Below are 21,891 nucleotides of genomic sequence, written 5' to 3'. Positions count from 1 at the left end.
ATCAAGGGCTCCACAGAGTGGCCATCTCCTTCCTCCCTTCGCCTCATGCCTGCAGTCGTCCTGAGTAGCTTGGGGTCCCATGGGCAGAGGGATGCAAACAAAATGGCACCGTTACTTAAGAGAAGTCTAAATTCAAATGTTATCAGAGAAATCTGATTTTGAAATGTTGACCGCCCCCCCCCCCCATTTTTTAAATCCAGACCTATTTGTGGCTCTGAAAACCCCTGTCATAGGATAGCTTGCTGTTCTTTGTCATCTCTGCCCGGAGGGAGGGACCACTGTTCAGACCTAACGGTGACCCCCTTCCTTCTTCTGAATTAATTGAAAAATAGTAGAATATTAATTCCTGAAGTGACTCATGGTGGTGAGAGATTTCTTCCAGCAGTTATTCCTTATGTAAATTGGACATTTGAAACTAATTTTTCATGCATACTGTTCTTCAACAGTGGTCCCCAGAGCTCTGGAAACTCGCGTCTGTGGCATTGCCAGAGTCCCCGTGGCTGGTTTCCTACTGGACCATAAGTAGAGGACTTACGACGTGGTTGGCACGCCTGCTCTTCTGTTGTTTGCTTGCTGTTGTTTTGGGGGTTCTGTTTGGTTGGTTTTGGTGTTTTAAGACAGTAACTCACACTGTTCTGGCACTTACCATGAAGCCCCAGCTGGCCACAGAGTCCCAGTGATTCTCTTGCCTTGGCTAAAATTTAGGAGTGAGCCACCAAGCTCACTGTTTTGTTTTTCAAGGAGGAAGAGAAGTCTCTTCCCTTCTGCAGACTGCGTGCTATGGGCAGAAGGTTCCCTGGGTTGTCTAGTGCTCTTGTGTGAGGAGCGGCACATTGGTGCCCTGTCCTGCTGTTCTCCGGAACGCCGTAATGACTGGCTTAGTGGTTACTTCTCCTTCAGTTCAAGTCACTCAAGTTTAACACTTACTTCTTCAGTCGTTCTGGTTGTCTTACCAGTGCTCTGTAGCCAGGCCTGGCTCTCCAGAGCCTGCTAAGCATCTCTCGTTTCTGCTCAGTCTCCACTGGTGACAGATTAGCAGCAGCGGCAAAGGGATTTCACCACTGAAATTAGATACAGATCTAACCCAGGGGGATTTTTAGAAAACATTTACTGGTACCCCACTATAGAACAATCTGGAATATCTGTGATCACGAGAAGTGGGGAAGGGGTGGGGTGCCACTGTAGAAGACAGAGCTAGTGTTTGGGGTTCACCAATATATAGGGAAAAAAGTACGTCAAAGGCAAACTTGCTGTTTTGACCCCAGAAGAGTACAGCTGTGCCTCTCTCACTGTGTCTCCAAACATCAGGCGGGCACTTGGAGGCCCCCGCATCCAGCCAAGCCCTCTCCCATCTGTTTGCGGAAAATTGAGTACCTTTGGCAGCTCGATACAGTCACAGAGGTTTAAGTATTTCCAAGGGTGCCCAAGTAGTCAATGGGATACCATTTTAGAAAAAAATAAATAAAAATCTGTGTTGACTTTAAAAATATCTGAAGGCCTCTATGTCATAGGATTTGCTTTTTATCGTAAAGGTAGAAAAGCACCCTGGTTTATCAGAAGAAACTTTGCAGCAACAGGCAAGAGCTCTGCCGTTCCCTGGAAGCAGTTGCCGTAAACTAATGTGCCATTTATCTTACAGATAGCTGACTTAATCGCAGGCGCTACAAAAGACCTGCGGCTCGAAGTGGCCTCTCTCCAAGAAAAGCTCCACGAATCCCACGCACGATATACTGAGGAATCCGAGTCCAAGAGGAAAGAGATCGAAGACCTGAAGTGCCTGGTTGCAGAATTCGAGTGTCGCTTGAAGCAGGAAGCCAGCCGCGATGACTCAGTTTCAGAAGACTTGAAGAAGGAAATGAAACAGAAGTCAGAGGAGCTGGAAAGAGTAATGCTGGCCCAAACGCAGCTGCTGCAGCAGTTCAGCCAGTCGCAGGAAGAGGTAGGAAGCAGGTGACCCCCGCAGCCCAGGGCACGGCCCTTTAGAAAGCAGACCAACAGTCACAAGTGAGACAGGCAGCTTGCCGCCAAGGAAAGAGTCACACGCTGGCTCCATGGCATCCCTTAGCCTCCGTGGGATAGTTTTCTTATGTTTAAGCATCCTTTGCTCTTTGAGAAAATTATGCATTCATACAACGTATTTGTTAGTTGTAGTCATACACATCCATTCTCCCCTTCTTTCCCCTCACTGACCCCCCCATGTCCTCTTCCCAACTTGATGTTTGTTTGTTTGTTTGTTTGTTTAATAACAGTTCAGTTAGTTCTTCCCATGGGTGTGCAGCCATCACTGGGACACAGCCCATCGACCCGAAGCCACACCCCTAGAGAAAACTGACTCTCTTTCCCCTAGTAGCCATCAGTGGTCAGCATTGCTTCTCAGCCAGGGGTGGGAGGCTCACTAGCTCCTCCCCCCTCCATACTGGAGTGCTGACTGGCTTGATCCCATGGGAGTCTTGTTCAGGCAGCTTCGTCCTCTGAGTCCGTAAGTACAAGGGTCTTGTCACATTAGCGAGAAACCTCAGTCCTGCTTCTTAGACTCCATTCCCTCTTCTGCCAGGTTCTGTGATCCGTGGGGGCAGGATGTGACACAGCTGTCCCGTTATGGCTTGAGCCCTTTCTGTGAATCAGTTCTGTCTTGCAAATGATCCCCTAAAAGCTCCAAGCCTAGAAATCTTTACAGATTACATCTCACTTGCTTTAACATTAAATCTTGTCCAAGTAATTTTCCGAGCGCATGCTGCTTATGCCAAAAAGGAAATCCAGACGCTGTGGAGATAATTTGACTTTCATGGCTTACAGCTCTGCCAGCCCGCCCTTCCATTGCAGCTTCCTCGCTTGAATCTTCTGTCTTACGTGTGTGGAGCTATTTCAGCAGTGTTTTACAACTGAAGTAGACTCGTTGTTATTGAGAACTTTTCTCTCTTGCTTATTTATGAACTACTAAACAGTTTAGAAATAGTGTAGCAATTAATTTTAATATTTGATCCCACTTATGACGATATAGCATATAAAGGCAAATGGACAGTTTTGAATGCTAGCGAGAAGGAAGAGTTTTGTTGGCCTTGTTGGCATCTTAATAAAGACGTGAATGGAAAGTGCTAGCAATAATATGAGATGTTAACAATAAACACCATTTTCTTGCTAGTTTTAAATTGCTAACCAAAACCGAAAGCTTCTGCCATCCTTATAAATATGAATAAATAGACATGAAATGAACCTATCATAAAGAATCACAAGGCTGAACTAGGGATTGGATAAACTATTCCATGAGAGCGCCGCCCACTATAAAGTAACCATTATTTGTACGTTGCCAGTGAGGAGCCCACAAGCCTGGGTGGTTCCACAGGCTCACACAGTGAGGGAGCCAAGATTCAAGTCTGGATCTCTGTGGCACAAAAGTTCCTTTTCCAGGAAGAACCACTCTTCCAGGAGTGATTCTGCTTGTGGATTCCAGGACAACCTCAGGCTTAGCCCTCACGGTTGTACAAAAAGTACGCCCTCACCATTGAGACATCCCCCCTCAACATCTTATTTCTGTGGATCAGGAAGCTTCTGTAGTTTAGCTGGGTGTCTGTGGTTGAAGGTCTGTGGTTGAAGGTCTGGAAGAGCTGGTATGAGGGTGTCCATGAGGCAACAGTTTCAGCCAGAGGCTCTACTGAGAGAGGCTGGGCTTCTAGCTTGCTCCAATGAGCAAAGTTATATTAGCAGGCTAATATTCTCATGGGCTGTTAATAGAGAGCCTGTGGCTGTTGGCCAGAGGTATCCCTCAATTCCATGACACATGGGCCTCTTCAGAAAAGAATTCACGGTGTCTGCTGACTTCCCCCAGGGCAAGTAGAGAGTGGGTGCCAAGACAGAAGCTAAGACAGAGGCCACAGTCCTAGGTGACCCAGAAGTGGCATCCCACACTTGTCCATAGCTTTTTTTACATTCTGTTCATTCCAAATGAGTCAGTAAGTCCAATCCTACATGCAAGGTAGGTAAGTACCTAAGATGTAACTATTAGGAGGATGGGGTCCTAGGACCATCAAAAGCTTCTGTATTTGTTATTTCTCTATTGCTGTGATAAAACATCAGGACCAAGGAAGTTTATAAAATAAAAAGTTTAGTTGGTCTCACACTTGCAGAGGGTTAGAGTTTATGGTGGTAGAGGAAGGACATGGAGGTAGATGCATGGAGCAGTAGCTGAGGGCTCAGATCTTGATCCACAAGCAGGAGGCAAAAAGAGATATTGGGAATGGGGCCAGTCTTTTGAAACCTCAAAGCCTGTCCCCAGTGAGTGACACACCTTCTCCAACTAAGCCACACCTCCCTAATCCTTCTCAATCAGTTCTACCCACTAGAAACCCAGTATTCTAATGTTTGAGTCTATACTTATGTCTTCTAACCACACCCTCTAGAGGTGATGTAGTTAGCAAAACTACAAGTGGGGAGTGGATCTCTTTATAGATCGAGAGCTGAGGAAAGCTCATCTCATCTTGTTCCTAGTTGCAAATGAAAGGCATTTTTAAGACAAGTTTCATTTTTTTTTTTTTTACAATATGACCTTCTGGGACTAGAGAGATGGCTCAGCAGTGAAGAGCAATTGTTTTTTCAGATGACCTGGGTCAATTCCCAAAACCCAGATGACAGCTCACAACTGTCTATAACTCTAGTTCCAGAGGATCTGATACCTCTTTCGACCTCCGAGGACTCCTATACACATATGGTGCACAAACATACATTCAAGCACACACATATACACCTAAAATAAAATAGTTAAAAATCAAACAAAATATGGGCTTCTGAAAGATAGATATTAGGTTAGTATGTAAATAGTAATGAACCATTACTAGAGGGGAGAAAGTATAGTTCATAAAATAAAGTTAGTGAAAATTTTGTGTGGGGGAGAAATACCTCTCACGGGGCGGCGGGCGGGGGGACAAGTAGACTAGGGTTTTCCATCAGAAGTTACCAAAATATCACCTCAGGTTAAATTGTGAGAGCTGGAGTCTGCGTAAATAACTACCAAGGCCGTTTCTCCCGCTAAACATGCCGATGTCCAGAATATGCTTATAAAATGGGAATGAGCCAATGGAAGTGATAGGATTGGCGAGCAGGAAGAATGTGAACTGTAAAGAAAGTCATAAAAGACGAAGAGTCCTGTGTGTTTCTAGCCATGTTCTGTAAACACTTTAAGTTCCTCGGAGTCTGGAGAATTTTAAGCTGTGATTACGTGGAGGAAAGCTCCCATTAGGATGGAGATAAATTAGTGTTCTCCTAAGGAAGCTAATTAAGGGAAGGAAAGCCCTGTTCCCTTTCGAGAGGACAAAGAGAGAGTGGAATTTGTTTTTATCTATAGAAAGGGTAAGAAGGAGGCTGAGGCCTCTGAAAGGCAGAGTGGCCTTCCACAGCGACAACAATGCTGTAAGCAGGACTGGGAGGAGGTGGGTAACCCCCGCTCCCCGACAGGGAGTGGAAAAAACAAAGCTACTGGCAATGCAAATTTGAACAAGATTCCAAAACATTCTTATTGGGGGAGAAGACACACACTAAAAAAGCTGGAACATCGGAAGCAAACGAGAGAGCGGGTAGACGATGTGAGCGAGTACCATATTGTTATTAAAGCCAAATAGGTCGTGTATTTTTGGTACCAGTGGTCCCCTCTTATGCATTCCACATGAATTCTGTCAAGACAGTGTGGCCCAGTGTAAAGGCCTCGTTATGGTCTTGTAGTCAAGAGGAAGAGTATAATTTTTAAAAACCAGATCCACAGGAAAACAAAGCTCAGTCTTTTTTGTTTTAAGACCAGATATAAGAGAAGAAGAGGGGCAGAACTTTCAAATTCTGTAGTTCTTGTAGCCCATCTAATGGTAGTTAAAAAATCTTCAAAAATAGGCCAGGTGGTGGTGGTGCACGCCTTTAATCCTAGCTCTTGGGAAGCAGAGGCAGGGGAAACGCAAGTCTAAAGGACACATCATACTACAGCTCAGTTTTCTCTTTCAAAGGGCGAGAGCTCTTAAAGGTCATGCTTAGGGTTGGCTGGCAGAAAGCAGGGACAGCTGGACTGAGAACCCAAGGATTTGGTCAAGGAGCATGGGTAGACTTGGGCATCTCTGCCTGTGGCAAGGGAGAGGCCGTCAGGAGAGTGACATCCGGAGAAACATGGAGGTGCTGTTCTGTTGTATGTCATTAGCGGTGACAAGATACCAGAGTCTGATTGACGACTTAGAGGAGAAAATTCTGAATACCGTGTGTCTTTCCCCTCTTCTCCCTCATCTTGAACACCTGGTTCTTGAAGACCGTTATTCTGAGGGGTTTTGTCATTTCTGAAGCTTTTCTTCTGATAAACCTACGATAGTTGGTTTTATTGCGTTTGGAAGCATGAGTATATAATTTTAATGTAGCCAACCTAAAATCCATCTTTGTTCCTAAAATTTTATTTAGTTTCTCATTCCTATTTCACCAAAAAGTCATTTTTTGTCTTTCTGCGGTGTTTGTGGCTGAACAAACAGCTGCACGGCAGCTGCGCCCATCTTTGCTAACTGGTACCCACACCTTTCTCACTGAACTTCTCCTTGCCTCAGGTGCCCCCCCTCAGCTGGCTGGCCACCCGCTGTCCTGGGTTCTGTCTGGTTAGAGTTGGTAGAAACTGTGTCATCTGTCATTCCGTGACTGGTCAGGGTCTCGTTAGTGTAAAACACGAACAACGCCATCTGTGCTTATTCTTCAGTGAAGACCTCTTTCCTGGCATTGCCCATCCCTTCACCCCCAGTTATGCCAAACACAGCTGATTCTGAAACCCCGCAAATGGGGCTGTCCCCTTCAGAATGATCAAGTCACTTGGCCAAGCCTTCCCTTGCTTCTTCTCTGTGTTTGGAACTGAAAACACTCAATTGTCTCTAGGCAAAAAAAAAAAAAGAATGAAATAAGTATAAAAACCAGCCACTCTCACGTTCTCAAAAAGTGGGGAACTGGCCACTTCTAATATTAGAAAGTTAAGTAGAGGGTGAGCTAATTTACATTTTCAATTTTATGCTAGCCTGCTCTGTGGGAATACAATTAAGCAATCGATTATTTTAAGTCCAATTGAAGTAACCTTTATCTGAGAGTTTTGAGGTAGCTGTAGACAGTGCCCAGCACCAACGGGTGGCACAGTAATTCCTCCCTCCTTAGGCCACACTAACCCTCCATGAAAACTTTGAGCCCCTGCCATTCTCTGTCTCCAGCACGATGTCGTTCACAAAGCTGGCAGAGAGAGCTTCCTTTCATGCCAGTGTGATTGTGCCGGTGCCCTGCTTGAAAGCTCTTCCCATGAACCAGCTGGCCCTCTCAGAGCCAAGTAAAGGCTCCAGTGATAACTCGCTGCCAAAGTTCTCCTCATCTGACTTGCTCGCCTCCTCCTCCCTCAGTGCTGGCCTCTTCTGTGTTTACAAGCTGTGGCTTCCAGCAGCCGTGTTCCATGCCTGGCTGTGTCTCTCCTGCTGCTGCCTCTGCTTGGAAACCCCCTTTTCCCTTCTTTACTTGGTGCCTGCCATTTCATTTTGACTTCCACGTGATATTCCTTTACCATGTGATGGTAAAGTGTGGCCCAAGATAATCCCGTCTAGGACAGGTAGAGGATGCTGGCTTCATTGATTGTTTTCGTGTTTACTTGTAATTTTCAGCCCCATGAAGCATAGTCTATCTTCTGCATTTTTTTGCGTCCCTCAGTAAAAATGAATATTAAAAGTCTGCTACAGCCAGGCATACTAGCGCACACCGTTTTAGTCCCAGCACTCGGGAGGCAGAGGCAGGAGGATCTCTGTGAGACATAGGCCAGCCTGGTCTACACAGCAAGTTCCAGGCCAGCTAGAAATGCATAGTGAGACCCTATCCCCAAAACAAAGCAAGCAAATAAAAAGAGTCTGCACGGCCCAGACTTCTTGCCTAATTGCTGAAAACAATATAGCCCACCAGAGGTCGGTCTTCTTTTTACATATGATGGAATTTTCCACTAATGGCTACTGACTGACTACATCCACATGTCCGTCATCGTGCTGGCCCACTCCACTCCTGAAATAGCAACTTCCTATTGTCTGTTTCCTTATTGTACACCATGACTGCGTAAATTATAACACCTAAGCTACCTGTGGACAAAGCTGAGTTGTAGTGGCAGCTTAGGGGGAGTAGTTGTGACGGCAGCAGAGAAAACGAAGGTGTTAGGATATCCGCTTAAGAATATCCGCAAAGCCACAGTGGTTTTGGCCCAGATGAAATTCCCAACTGTGGATCCTGTTTTCAATTCAGAGGTCCTCCTGGCTTGGGAAATAATAGGAAGAGAATTAATCCTTTGTTCCGAAGGCTAATAACCTTGTGGGATGAGTTGCCCAGGGCTGGTCTCTCCCTGCCCCCACCCCCGATCTTCCTCTCGCTGGAGTGTGTCCAGCAGGAGTTGGAGGGTGAAGTCTGAGAACCCGACGGCTGGTTCAGCCCTCCCTGGCTGGAGGGCACAGCCTGGAGCCTGCTGGCACCATGCTCCATGTGCACCTGCTCTTGGGGGATGTCTTTCCATTCACCCTACCCTTTCCTTCCCTGCAGCCACTTGCCTGAAGCCAGTTTTGAAGGGACCTGCCCTGGGTGTATCTTCTGTAGAGTGTGACTTTCTTACAGGCTCAGAGTCATGTTCAGTGGATCGGTTGAGTTTTATTTCTCTTTAACGCGAGCTCCGCTCATCAACGCGTTGCTTCATCTTTTCGTGTTGTTATGCCTGTCCCTTGTGCCGCTGGCTTGCTTGCCTCGGTGCTCGTTGCTATCCTTAGTTTTCCATGCTTCAAAAAAACTGACTCTTACGGTTTTCTTAAGCAGGAGTATTTTATACTAGTTCATTGAAACTCACTTAAATTTGGTTACTTCTACACGTTTGCCAGCTTACTGTATATATAGGCAAATGATGCATATAGACAGATAGCACTGTATAGCTAGATAAATACTGTAAATAGATAAATAATGTCATGCACTCTTTCTTTTTGAAAGAAAGGTTAGAGCATTAGAGTTTAGAATCTTGAAAAACTCAGATGGAAATGTCCCAGTTTTCAGCACCTTGACATCCTAGACATGAAATGGCAAGTGTATGCTTGCCATGATGAAACAGACTCCTCACACAGACACAGGCACAGGGCTAGGAGGTGGCTGGGCTCTACCACTCCAAGGCGGAGTGGTTTTCTGCGAGTTATATAACCAACCTTCACTTCTGTGTCCTTTTATAAAACATTTTTTTGGTAAATATATCAAGAGCAGGAAATGTGATGACCCTAACACAGCACCTTATTAATCTTCCTCGTAAGCAGTTTAATATTTCCCCGACCCCGACTTCCAACCAGTATTCAGGTGGAGTTAATGAGGGCCAGACGACAAAGTCTACATGCCAGTAGTTTCCAATTGCTCTAAAAACCAAAAACCAGCAGAAGCAAATAATTGACCAAACCTTAAAAAATAGACATGAGTGGGGATCACATGTGTGTGTAATATAAATATAAATGAGGACCTTTGACCCCGGCATTCTAATGGCTTTAATAAAAGTTACCGCGTTGATCTGGAACTGTTCCATAGTCTTTTTGTTGTCGTTGGTTTAGGTTTTTTTGAGGACAGGACCTCTCTATGTACTCATGGCTGACCTTGAACTCACAGAGGTCTGCCTGCCTCTGCCTCCCTGGTGCTTGGATTAGAGGTATGCACCTCCATACTCGGCCCAAATTGTATTTTAATTACGAAATTTGTAACTCGATAAAAGTTCTGCCCATAATCACGAGAAACTCAAATACAGGAAGATGCAGCTTAGCCTGCTGAGTTCTTATTTAGTTCCGCTGATGGCAGATTAGTCAGTAGACCCACAGGGAGGATGTTTTCCACTAAGAGTCGGACTTGGAAATGCCTTGGCTATTTCTACAGGCTAACCTGATTGATAATTCCTAGGTCGCTATCACTGCAAGTGTGTCTGTTTTTAAGACACGACATTGAACGACTGACTTTTCGTCCTGTGTGTGTGTAAGTACATGCATGCACACGTGGCAGTCAACTGGTCCAGAAGTCAATGCTGGGTGTCTTCCTCCATCGCTCTACCCCTTACTTCCTGAGACAGGATGTCTCACTGAACCTGCATGTCACCAGTGTAGGCAGACCAGCTTGCCCCAAAACTCCTAGCAATCCTCCTGCCTTTGCCTTCTCAGAACTAGGATTCGAGACATGCTTTGCCATCCCTGACTTTTTCCATGGGTGTTGGGGAAAACTGAGTTCAAGTCCTCACGATTGCTTGACAACCACATAGTAACTGAACCATCTCCCTAGCCCTCTCCCCATTTACAGATCCGTTGGCCTGCAATGCCAGGTGCAGCAACCCTTTTCATGAACAAACACCTATACACCTTAGGCAGGCCACCAGTGACTGATCAAACCCAGCTTGCTGAACCATGGTTCTATTGGGCTTACTTACAGGAACATGGGTGTGGTGTCATAAGCAGGAGCATAGGTAACCCCAAAACAGCTGCCTCTCCATAAAGTCCTACTCCAGTGTGGGTGACGACCTCCTAAAAGCATCGCAAACACACACACACACACACACACACACACACACACACACACTTCAATTAACCTTCCCCTACAGTATACTCCAGCACCTCCTGAGCCCCTGGGCATCTAGAGCAGAATTATTTATAGCGAGTGGAGTGAGCAGGAGAGAAAGGGAGTGGATGGAATCTCAGGTGGGCATCTGATGACCTTCCTTTCTTGCTCCTCCTCTGAGGAAATGCCAGGAGCCCTCCTGTGTTAGCGTCTACTGTGGGAGACCACAGCTGCTCTGATTACAATGGCCATATTATGCCTGAGGATGACATTTTGTGGTATCTGGACACTGGGAAGATCCAAGACCTAATGTTTGCTATGGCTTTTGAGGGAACTGTGGTGAACTCCATATGTGAAAATGGAGAATTCCTCAGCTAGAAAGAAAGAAAAAAGAAAAAGAAAGAAAGAATCTCTCATCCAATCATATTGCTTACATCTGCCTCAATATATCCCTACTGTGTGAGACTGCATTTTCTACAGACAATCCTATCCAAAATCCCATCCTTATTGAACACTCATAGCATCTGCTCTTCTGTTAGATTCACAGAAGCCAGTTCTGGCCAATCTCATGAGGCTGCAAGCCTCTTCAGTAGGAGGCTGTGCTATAGTTTGGACATTGAGGATCTCCCCAGCCCCCATGTTAAAGGATTAGTCCCCAGATGATGCTGTTGGGAAGTGTTGGGGCCTTTCAGATGTTGGCCTTGTGGGCATCACTGGAGGTGTGCGGGGTCCTGGCAGGCCTTCCTGACCGGTTGTACCATGCCCTCCTGCTGTGAGCTGCCACCCTCTTCAGGGCCCAACACAAAGTTAATTACCTCAGGTAGTCTTCACAGTGCAGTGATGTGAACTAATGCAGGCTATCCAGCACCGCTTACACCAACCTAATGGGAGATTTCTGCTGGAATTAAAAGAAGACCGTGTTCTTTATTGGGGGAGATTATCCTACAGAATGACGCATGATCTGTATGTTTAAGTTCTATGGAAAGCATCTGAGAAATAACTAGTATTGCTATTTAACCCCTGTGGTTGTTATATTGTTATTCTTCTCAATCTCATGATTTTACGAGTTTGCTTCATGGATTGGGCTGTGCTCTCATTATAGAGTAACATGTGAAGACTTTACAGATAATATTTAGTGGCTATCAGACATGAGGCAAGGAAGTTGAAATCCCACTGATGTCAGCCTTGGTGGGCCTGTGTTTTTTGCCCCAGGCCTTCCATATCACCCACAGAACGGGTCCCCCCACCTCACTCACAAATGGCAAGGCTTGCACTAAACATTCTGTCAGCCTCACACACTTTTCCTCCCTTCCCTTTCACGCGTGGCAGTGTAGTAAAGAGACAGGGAATACAGCCTCCGACCTTCAGCTCAGTCTGATTTAAACTGTCAGGAACTCGTCACTTACATAAACTGTTTAAAGCCAGGGCTGCTTTTTCCTCATCTCTTTTTCAGAACACTTTTCTCCAGGAAACGGTGCGGAGAGAGTGTGAAGAACGCTTTGAACTGACAGAGGCTTTGAGTCAAGCCAGAGAACAGCTCCTGGAGCTCGGGAGGAGTGGAGGAAGCTTACGGTGTTCCCTCAACAAGGGCACCCTAACCTACCCTGCCACCGCAGTCAGCAATCACCGCCAACAAAGCAGTGCGAGGCAGAACTGTGGACGAGGCACCAACCCGCCCAGCCTGCACGGACTGCCAAACCCCACAGCTTCCCCAAGCCCAGATAAGCTCAAGAAGGTCAGCAGCTCTGGACTGCCTGCCCTTCCCCAGTCACATCCTCCCAGGGGCAGAGCATCTTTGGTGAATGAGACCCGGCGGAGATTGTCCGCCATCCTTAGCCGGAGGCTGAGTCAGCAGTGATGACCGGAGCCAGGAGCAGTTCTGTCCACGGTGTACACACCCTTTCATAGCCTGCCAGAGGCTCGCTGTTAGTAACCGGGTGCCCGGAAACGTAACGTGTCTGTAGATATATTTAACAAGGGCTGTAAAAAGCTAGGAACTTTCAAAAGGCTTTGGAAATGGCAACAGACAATGAAGTCGGTATTCCAGAGGGCTGATTTCCATGCTCATGAATGTATTGTACGCTCTGCGACCCTGGGCTTTTAGGCTTCTCACCCTAGTGGGTTTTTCTTTCCCCCTCAGTCATTTCCTGTCTTCCATCCTCCCCCTCCCTTCCTGCTTTCTTTCCTTAGCAAGCAGATCATCTCCACAAAGAAGAGTAGATTATATTGGTTTTACTGGCATTTGTTCATTTGGTTATTAAACTGCACAGATGTAATAAGTATTTCAAATAGAAAAGGAAGTCCTTAATTTCCAAAGTACTTCCTTCAAATCCTCGCAGAGCTAACATCACCCAATGTTCCTCTCCCTCAATCTACCTGGGTATGGATGGCTTTGTAGGCTGGGTCCAGAAGTCGTGATTGACAGCCTGCAGGAGACCACCCACCATGAGGCAGGGGGCCTGCTACAGAAGGATGGCGACTCCCATTCAGGGAAAAGTGGTTTGGTCAGATTCTGACTATTGTTTCAGAAAGCAGACGGCATGAAAGTGTTTCTTGATGGCTGTTTTCTGCATTGGAGGATTCTGGCACATAGCTGAGTTCTATTGAACTTAGATTCTCCAGTCACTGGGAAGAGAACTAACACAAGATCTCCTGGTAAAAAGAACAGAAGGCTAATTTGGATTCAAAATTGATTACCCTGGGAAATGGGTAACCGATTACAGTTTCTGTTCTCAGGGTGAGACTGTAGAACAAGATCTGCTCTTTGACGTCATCTTAAAGCTACCCGCTCATGTAGCTGTCCATACCTAGGGCTGGTGCTCATCTGTCTTCTCCATGGGATTTTTGTCTTTACGTTGGGGGGGGGGGGGGGGACTTAACCCCTCTGCCTGCTGAAACATGGACATCCAGCTTCCCCCTTCTCCTCCAGGGAAAGCAGTAACACGTGTGACTGTGGCATGCTCAATTATCACATTTGCTGCAATATTGGTGAGAGAGGCCATAGGTACCTGGAGGATACCCTGACTAAGCACAAAGTTACCTCCCGTCTTCCTGAGGCTTGCTAGAGGGTTTTAACCACAGCATGAGTCCACACCAGGTGCCCCGGTTTCCGGACTACTTTAGGTAGGAGTCTTGCTGTAGGATTAGGATACTTCCCGTTGTCTCGCAGAGGTTGCCATTCTTCACTATGGCGTCTCACAGGAGAGCCCAGCAGCACAGAAGCGTGACTGGAGGGTGGACTGAAGGAGTATACTTCGAGACGGGAGTTGAACCAGAACACTGTCACTCAATCCCAGTCCTCCCAGCCCTAAAGGCGTCTTCCCAAGCCTCCATCGTGATTGTCGCCAGCTCCACCCACCCTGCAGTTAATATTTGTCCTTTTGTAAGTCCCCTCACTTTGTGTGTGAGAAGGAAAGTTGATTCAGGGTAAAATGACTGCAAAGTAACAAGTGTCCTTTGCTAATTCTAGGGCTTCTAGCGAATGCTAATGCAAATATGCACCTATTATTAAAATAAGAAATATTAGTGGGTGTTTCCCTTCCTCGGTATCATCCTGTATAATGTGGCAGGGACCGGTTCACTAGATCTCCTGGTTCTGAACTTTGTTTGCACGTTGAATTATAAATACTGTAACATAAGGTAGACGGTAAAGCCCGCAAAGGCCCAGAGCATCTTGGGCGACAATCTCTACCATCAGGTGAGACACGCTTGCTCGCTGTTTTGCAATCTCAGCTCCCATTGCAGGAGCCCCAGGCATACAATGAGTTTCTTTATTTTTACCGTGAATGTGGGTCAGTAAGGAAAGTCACATGCAAGCTTTTCTACGGATGTAAAGACCGCCATTGCAAAACCTGGCTTCTTAGTTTGTTGATACTCTCTTGCTTTGTGATGAATGTCTGGAACTCAGAATGGAACCATTGTCTGCCACACGGTTGTGTTATATGCTACAAAGATATCAGACACATAGATGGATAAACAGAAAAATGGTAATTACATTTAGTTTAGCCTACACCATCTGAATAGTGCAGATCGAGCTATGGGCATATCTATGTATTTGAAGAAAGAAATCCTTAAAAGTGTCACAAGACACTAGAGGTTAAAAACCCATCTCCTTGATTTTCCTGGTGATGAACTCTTGGCTTGAAAGAGTATCATGAATATTAAGAAGGTAGTGAGGGGCTGGAGACATGGTTCAGTGACTAAGAGCTCTCGCTGCTCGTGCAGAGAGAACCCTGGTTTGGTTCCCATCATCCGAATGGCAACTCAACCATCTGTAACTCCATCTGGACCTGATGCCCTCTTCTCACTTCCGTGGGCACTGCACACAGGTAGCACACACACATGTGTCCTGACAAAACACCCGTGCACAGAAAGTAATCAAATAATTTTAAAATAATAAATAATTTCAGATTTCTGAGGTTTCTGAGCACCTTGAGTTACAGGTTAACCCTAACGCTATCCACTTACTTGTTTTTTCAACAGATGTGGAGACTTCCATTTTAAAAAGAAATTGTGAGAGCTTAAAAAAAAAGACATATTATCAATCCTCAAGAATTATATAGTAGGGGCTAAGAATAAAGCATTTGTGGACGTCATACACATGGGAGGTGCTGAGTAAAATGTTGAGAGCAAGGTGGATGAATCTTAGTAGGGGAATCAGGAATGCTTCAAAAAAATCAGTATATACAGCAAGACTTTAAAAAGAGGAGCAGAATTGTACAGAAAAAGGTAGACCAGTCAGAAGAAATGCATAAACAGACGTGGGAATCATAGAAACCTGATAGGCTGATCTCACTGCACGAAGGTGTTGACTAAGGGCCAGTGCGTGCTGTCAGCTGGACATGCCACGTGCTTTTCTGAAAATGAGGAGCTTTGCCCTGGCAGGCCTGTGCTGGGGTGGTGTGGGGTGGGTGACTGGAGGATGCAGCAGCAGCTGGCAGACAGTGAGTGGTCCGGGCGAACTAATGAAGTTCTAATGAAGATACTGGTGCTGGGAATAAGGAATAGGCATTAGATTAAAATTCTATTCAGGGCAGGGAAGGGATTTTTTTTTTCCTCCCGCTAACTGCAATCTGAAACTGTTACCAGCCCTTGACACATTGGCAAGACTGCATTTGATGGGCATGGCTCTAATTGGAGGATCGTCTCTATTTAAGAATAATGTGAACTAGTGGGAGCTATGTTTCATTTGGGAATCACATGACCCCACAGACTACTGCACATAGAATGCCCCTTACAGGAGCACGCGATCTGAAAAGGCTGTAGGAACTGTGGAGGAAGAGATAAGTGGACATGAAACAGAAATAATCATGTCTTGACTCAGAGAATGTAACTACAGCTACACAGGGCAATTCTGGAGTGATAACTGTGTAATAAAATCTGATTTTCACTGCATGAAGGGAAATATAAAAGAAAATGCTCCAAGTAAAGTAAGAGTTATCTTAAAATCTTCACACTTTGTGGTACTGAAGAGACCTAATAACATCACCTGGTCCAGATAATCGTTCACTTAGTTAATTAGCTTTCTATTTGCACAACTGTATAACATCCGACGGAATGGAAGACCTTGGGCTTCAACTCCTGGCTTACCCATCTCATTTCCAGACAAAGAATATGACCAGTGGCCCAGCTTTTTCCTACTCAAAGTCAGCCCTTCCAGCAAGATCAGCATCCACTGGCAGAGTGTAAAAAACACAGAATTCCTCACCTCACACCCAAGCCTGCTACTATCCTCCCCTGTCCTCTCTCCCCCTCCCTTCCTCCAGCTTCCTCTCCTCTCCCCTTCCTTCCCCTCCATCCCCTCTGCTCCTCTCCTCTCTCCTCTCCCCGGCCCTCCCTTCCTCTCCCCCCTTTGATTCCCCCCCACACCCGTCCTTGCACAAGCTAAGATCTCCATCGCTGATCTCTAACCCCAGCCTGAAGTGGTTTGCATTTGCATTACAGGGTGAGTCTGTTGCTCATGGTGGGGCATTCCACATTGCTTAGCACAAGGCAGACAATGGCCTTGCTGTGTTTAGTTCCTCTACCTAAGAGAAGACATGGGGCAATGAGGACACCCACTACCATGCACCACACTGACCCATTTAACACCCATTTCCAGTGCATTAAGATTTTCCTACATGGCCATTGATTGTGAATCCATAACACTCCAGGAAAACTAGTGGATAAAGAAAATCAATACTCATTCCTAAAACTCTAAAACCTCCATGAGCCTGAGGACAACTGGAGGTTTTATTGTTTTAATCCAATAGAGGCATTTTGGTTTTAATCATTGGCAGCTTGTTGAATAATCTTAAACTCTAATCTCAGAATAGCATGTATCTGAAACTCTGTTTATTTTTGTAATGGTGATGCTTATTGTCTTCTGAGACTCTGAACATTTTCTCGGGTGATGAAGTAAACAGTGTAAAATTTATTTGTCCAGGAATTAGTTCTGAATCACATTAAATAGAAAACTAACTTGTGGCATTTCACCTGGATTAATATGTTTTAAAGACAGAATTAACACCAGCTAAATAGAATTCAGTCCAGATTCGCAGTCTCACAAATCTGGATAACACAATGAGACGTTAAACGCACTTGCCATGAGCATCGTAAGCTCATTTGGTGATACGCGGGGAGAGCCATCGTCTTTGGATACGCTGTCCTTTCTTTCTTCTTTCTTTCTGGCATCGTGCACGCTGTGCAAGGGCGCCTGCAAACACCTGGAGACTGGTTTTTCTCTTCTGCTTTTCTTCGCAGCTCTTCTGCTGAGCCATATCTCCAGGCCAGAAAAGAATGGAAGAAGCCAGGCAGGGTAGCACACACCTGTGATTACAGCCCCAGGGAGGTAGAGGCAGGAGGATCACTACAAGTTCAAAGCCAGCCAGGGCTGCATATAGAGATCCTCTCAGTCAATCCATTGATCACTGTAAAAATAATGAGACAGATTGACTTCATTTGCCACTTACAAGTTTGATATCTCCTATTAGCGTGTTTAGGGCTGATAGGAGTGCATGCACTTATAGGTAAAATTAAAAATACTTCTCATAGTTAGGTAATTCAAACCCAACAATTAGACAAGTCTAATTCAGGGTTTTGAAGCAGTGTAGATGCTTTTCTAAGGTGGAGGATTAAGACTGGCAGTGGATTTATTTGCTGAAGATGTGAGCATCTGGCCCTGCCTCGCTGCCAGCGCTGTCTCCGTCTCCCAAGTGAGCTCGATGCGGCCTAGCACATTAATCTAGAGAAATCTCTCTGTCTTCTGCCTCCTTGAGGCAAATGAGTTCTCCAGGCGTAATTTTCTATCCAAAGCCTTAAGTTTCTAGGGAATTAAGGTCACTGCCAAGATGCAAGTGACTTCTTCTTTTCCCTGGCTGAAAGCTGGGTTTCTGAAAACCTGGAGTTGTCAACTTTCCACTCCCTATGGCTGGACTTTAAAATAACGTATTCGAGGTTTAAGCCTGGGTCGCAAGGATCGAGACAGGAATCATTTTCTTTTTCCATGCAGTATACAATACTTAATATAAAAACTGAGATATGTACTTTTGATGAGTTAGAGAAAAAAATCCACCACTTTAACAGCCCTGGCCATAGGCCTAACCCACGTGTTCCCTCCAGACTCAATCATAACATTTGCTAATGTTCCCTAGATTAACAAGGGAAAAAACTATGTACCTCTTACGCATATTTAGGTTAGAATCTTAAATAATTTAAGTAGGTGTTTTGAGTGTTTTAAAGATAGCCGGAACGTTATAAATGTTGGCACTTGGAAAATTTTTAGCTTTATGATTTTTTTATGACTGCAAAACCTTTCTTGAACTCCCTACCATATTAAGTTACTATAAATACATGCCTAACTTTCTGCAGATTCTCTGGTTTGAGCTGCTGTGATAGTCACTATTGCTCTATCAACCTTAATATGACATAAATATCTAATAATGAATAATTATGAATTGTGAAAATTACGTATTACTAGTAGTTCATTTGCTTTTTAAACTTTAGTGTGTGCGGCTGTTTGATGAGCACATGTGAGTGTGCAAGTGCCACGACGTGTGAGCAGAGGTCAGAGGGCAACTTTGGGGTCCAGTTGTCAGCTTCCACTGGGGACACTGGTCCTCGGGCTTGCACACCAATTGTTTTGCTCCCTGCATTGTCTGAATGGCACTCAGCACTCTCCTGGTGTGTCTGATAGTATCCCTTTCCTTATGTAATGGAAAATCAAAATGTATCTAGGGATGATTTTTTTTTACCATGGTTCAAAATAGGAGAATTTATTTTGATTACAGAACTTCATTGAAGTAAGATATGCACAGAAAGCTCTTAAGAGTAGCAGAGTCTCTTCCTATATCTGACACTATTCTTGACATGCTTTGAAGTAACTACCAAGAAGGAGGACAAAGTTTGCGAGATAATGCTAGTTTTTTTTTAATTTATTTATTTATTAAGGATTTCTGCCTCCTCCCAGCAACGGCTTCCCATTTCCCTCCCCCTCCCCCGATCAAGTCCCCCTCCCTCATCTGCTCTAAGAGCAATCAGGGTTCCCTGACCTGTGGGAAGCCCAAGGACCGCCCACCTCTATCCAGGTCTAGTAAGGTGAGCATCCAAACTGCCTAGGCTCCCCCAAAGCCAGTACGTGCAGTAGGATCAAAAACCCACTGCCATTGTTCTTGAGTTCTCAGTAGTCCTCATTGTCCGCTATGTTCAGCTAGTCCGGATTTATTAGGGATGATATTCTATGCCCATAATCTTAGCAGTTGAGAAGTCGAAGCAGGAGGATGGTGAGTTCAAGGCCAGCCTGGACTACATCATGAGTTATTGGCCAGTCTGAACTGTGAGACCCTGTCTCACAAACACTATAATGACATCAGAAGAACAGGAGGGGAAAGGAAGAGAGACATTTACAGGAAAAAAAAATAGTGAGTGACTGGCCTGTATATAGGGAATTAGTTATTATGAGACAAGTTCTACTGTGTAGCACAGGCTAGCCCTGAACTCGTGATCTTCCTACCCCAGCCTTCCAACTGCTGGGATCACATGCATGGAGCATCATGTGAGAATTATTTATTATTATTATTTATTAACTGGTGGGAAAAAATCAGCATTTTGAAAACTTTTCTCCGGAATATCTGTAATATATTAATGAAAGTATATCAATAAATGTTGATAATTTATATATTTGAATTATGCTTAAAAGAATTGGTGATACTTGCATCTACTGCATCTAGTATTTAAAGATTCCTTATAGCTAATTTGTATCCCAGGCACAGACACCAAGTAGAGTCCTTATAAAAGTGTATTGCGGGAGGAGACAATATCAACTTTTCTTACTATTGGCACATTTGCTTTGCTTTAATGAAACTGCCATAATCATACATTTGAGCAGAGGATATAAGAGAGGATAATCATAGTGTCCAGGGGTGGTTTGTTCCCACCTCTGTACTTTACCTTGAATCTGAACGCAGGAAATTCCAACATAGACCAAAATCTCAAACGTCTACCCTATCCATCAGTCAACAGGAATGTCTGTACAGGGAGACAGCAGAAGCCCTGCATGTGCTCAATCTGAGGACTGGTGACCAAGCCAGGATCCTGTACACACTCAACATTAGACCTGGTTAGGGCCCCAAGACCCACAATCCAGTATAGAGGCTGTTCTGCCTTCCCTCAACCTGCTACCACGCAGGAGTGTCAGGGGCCATGGAAGTTTCCCCTGTCTCATAGGACCTTGATTCCTAGATAACCAAAGAAGCAATGAAAGGAAGTGCTGATATTGTCCCTGTGTGTTTCTGTAAGCGCGGGCCTGTGGAAGTCCTGGTAATGCTTTTAGTCAGGGAGACCCCGCAGCCAGTCAAGCCTATGGACTTACAGACTTTTAGGACACACCTCTCAAGAAAGCGGGAAATACAGCTGCTCGCAATAGGGAGAGAAGTATATCCAATGAAAATTGGATCGAAGGTTAGAGAGTCTGAAGTTCTTTGTGGCCTACATAGCTTAGAACACGAGTTCTAAGCCAACAATAGTTACTGTCATTAAATTCTTATTTTTACAAATCACCTTGGAGCAAAAGAAAATTTATTCCATTCATACCCTGAATATAGTACACAGAGCAGAAACTTAGAGGTTCTGGTGTCATAGTTTAGGATTTAGGTATAGTTTGAAGGCCTTTAAAAGTGTCTTTTTTTAATCATATTTTTTTTCTTCTATCAAGGATTGGACCTAGGTGAAGTGCTTTGCCACTGAGCTAATCCCATAGCAATTAACCTTCAAACTACTGAAGGTTTTCAATTGCCCAATGCATTTCAATGGCACTCGTGTACACTAGATGTTTCTCAGCGCTGATCTTCTAAATAGCCTGACTTTAACTTCACAGACATGCTCTTAATTGCCGTGGTCCTCAGATACCTAGGGCTCCTGCAACCATCCCTACCCTCCTTGGAATGAAGACAGCATGCTGTTGCTAGGGCACAGGACAAAGCATCTCACTGGGTCTCAAGACATGTGCCCACCTGAGCCACACCCTGACTGCACTTCAGCCCAAAATCTTTATGAACTATATTATATTTATTAAATGTCTCTTCTGACCTTAATAGTATGAAAGCAGCTCACCATGTAATGAAGACAAGAGTGTATCGATGTACTGTTGAAGTCCAGCCATTAAAGGTGAACCAGAAACTCATCTTCTAAGCTTGACGCCATGGTTTCACCATGGACCTCTGCATTACAGTTCTGAATGTCCAGGGAAAGTGGCAAGAGTTTTGTTTCAGCCATCCTCCTTCGTCTTTGGATTTAGTCCTTGCACTCTCCAGGGGATAATTCAGCCTCCAGTCTCCCAACTTATCTAAATGTATCAAAGAGGGGCCTATTAGACTCCTCTGGCCCACTCAGACTAGGATCAGAGTGTCCCCACAGGTCACCGAGGGATTTTCCTTGATTATCAAAAAGACATGAATGAAAAGGCCCGGGGCCCTCCCTGCCTAGTGGAAGGGCTGTCTCCACAGGCTTCAGGCTATGTCTCCTGCTTTGTTCTCGAAGTTTTAAAGCAGAATTGGATTTCCAGTGTAAATGGCATGACATCTGGCTAACAGGTCTAGGGGCAGCAGCTGTCTTCCGTTCCCCGTTTAAAACCTGATAATGAAAAGGGAAAGGGTCAGCCACTCACAGCAGGCAGGCAACCAGACAGCAGCAAGAACTCAGACCCCTTTGTTTTGCCACACGAGTCTGGCCCTCGAGATGCCAAGGCTACTTTGCTCAGAATATGCTGGCATGGCAGTTCCTTAAGATGGCTTATGTGAGTGGCAGTGGACAGAGAAAGGGGACCAAAGGTGTCACAGCCTG

General features: G+C 45.1%; 1 protein-coding gene across 1 annotated transcript in view; it reads left to right on the top strand.

The window, feature by feature from the left end:
• Positions 1–13,207, top strand: part of Lekr1 (leucine, glutamate and lysine rich 1) — a 130,180-nt gene extending 116,973 nt beyond the window's left edge. The window contains exons 12-13 of the mRNA XM_041659237.1: positions 1,640–1,939; positions 12,029–13,207. Of these exons, the coding sequence (XP_041515171.1) occupies positions 1,640–1,939; positions 12,029–12,433 (705 nt within the window). The 3' untranslated portion in view covers positions 12,434–13,207. The remainder of the gene's footprint in view (positions 1–1,639; positions 1,940–12,028) is intronic.
• Positions 13,208–21,891: the final 8,684 nt, after the last annotated feature.

This window comes from Microtus oregoni, unplaced genomic scaffold (assembly GCF_018167655.1).
Source record: "Microtus oregoni isolate MIOR12 unplaced genomic scaffold, Mior012 000010F_ref0000083, whole genome shotgun sequence".
NCBI lineage: Eukaryota > Metazoa > Chordata > Mammalia > Rodentia > Cricetidae > Microtus > Microtus oregoni.
Note: the sequence above shows the minus strand (reverse complement) of the source record. Positions and strands in the feature narration are given on the sequence as shown.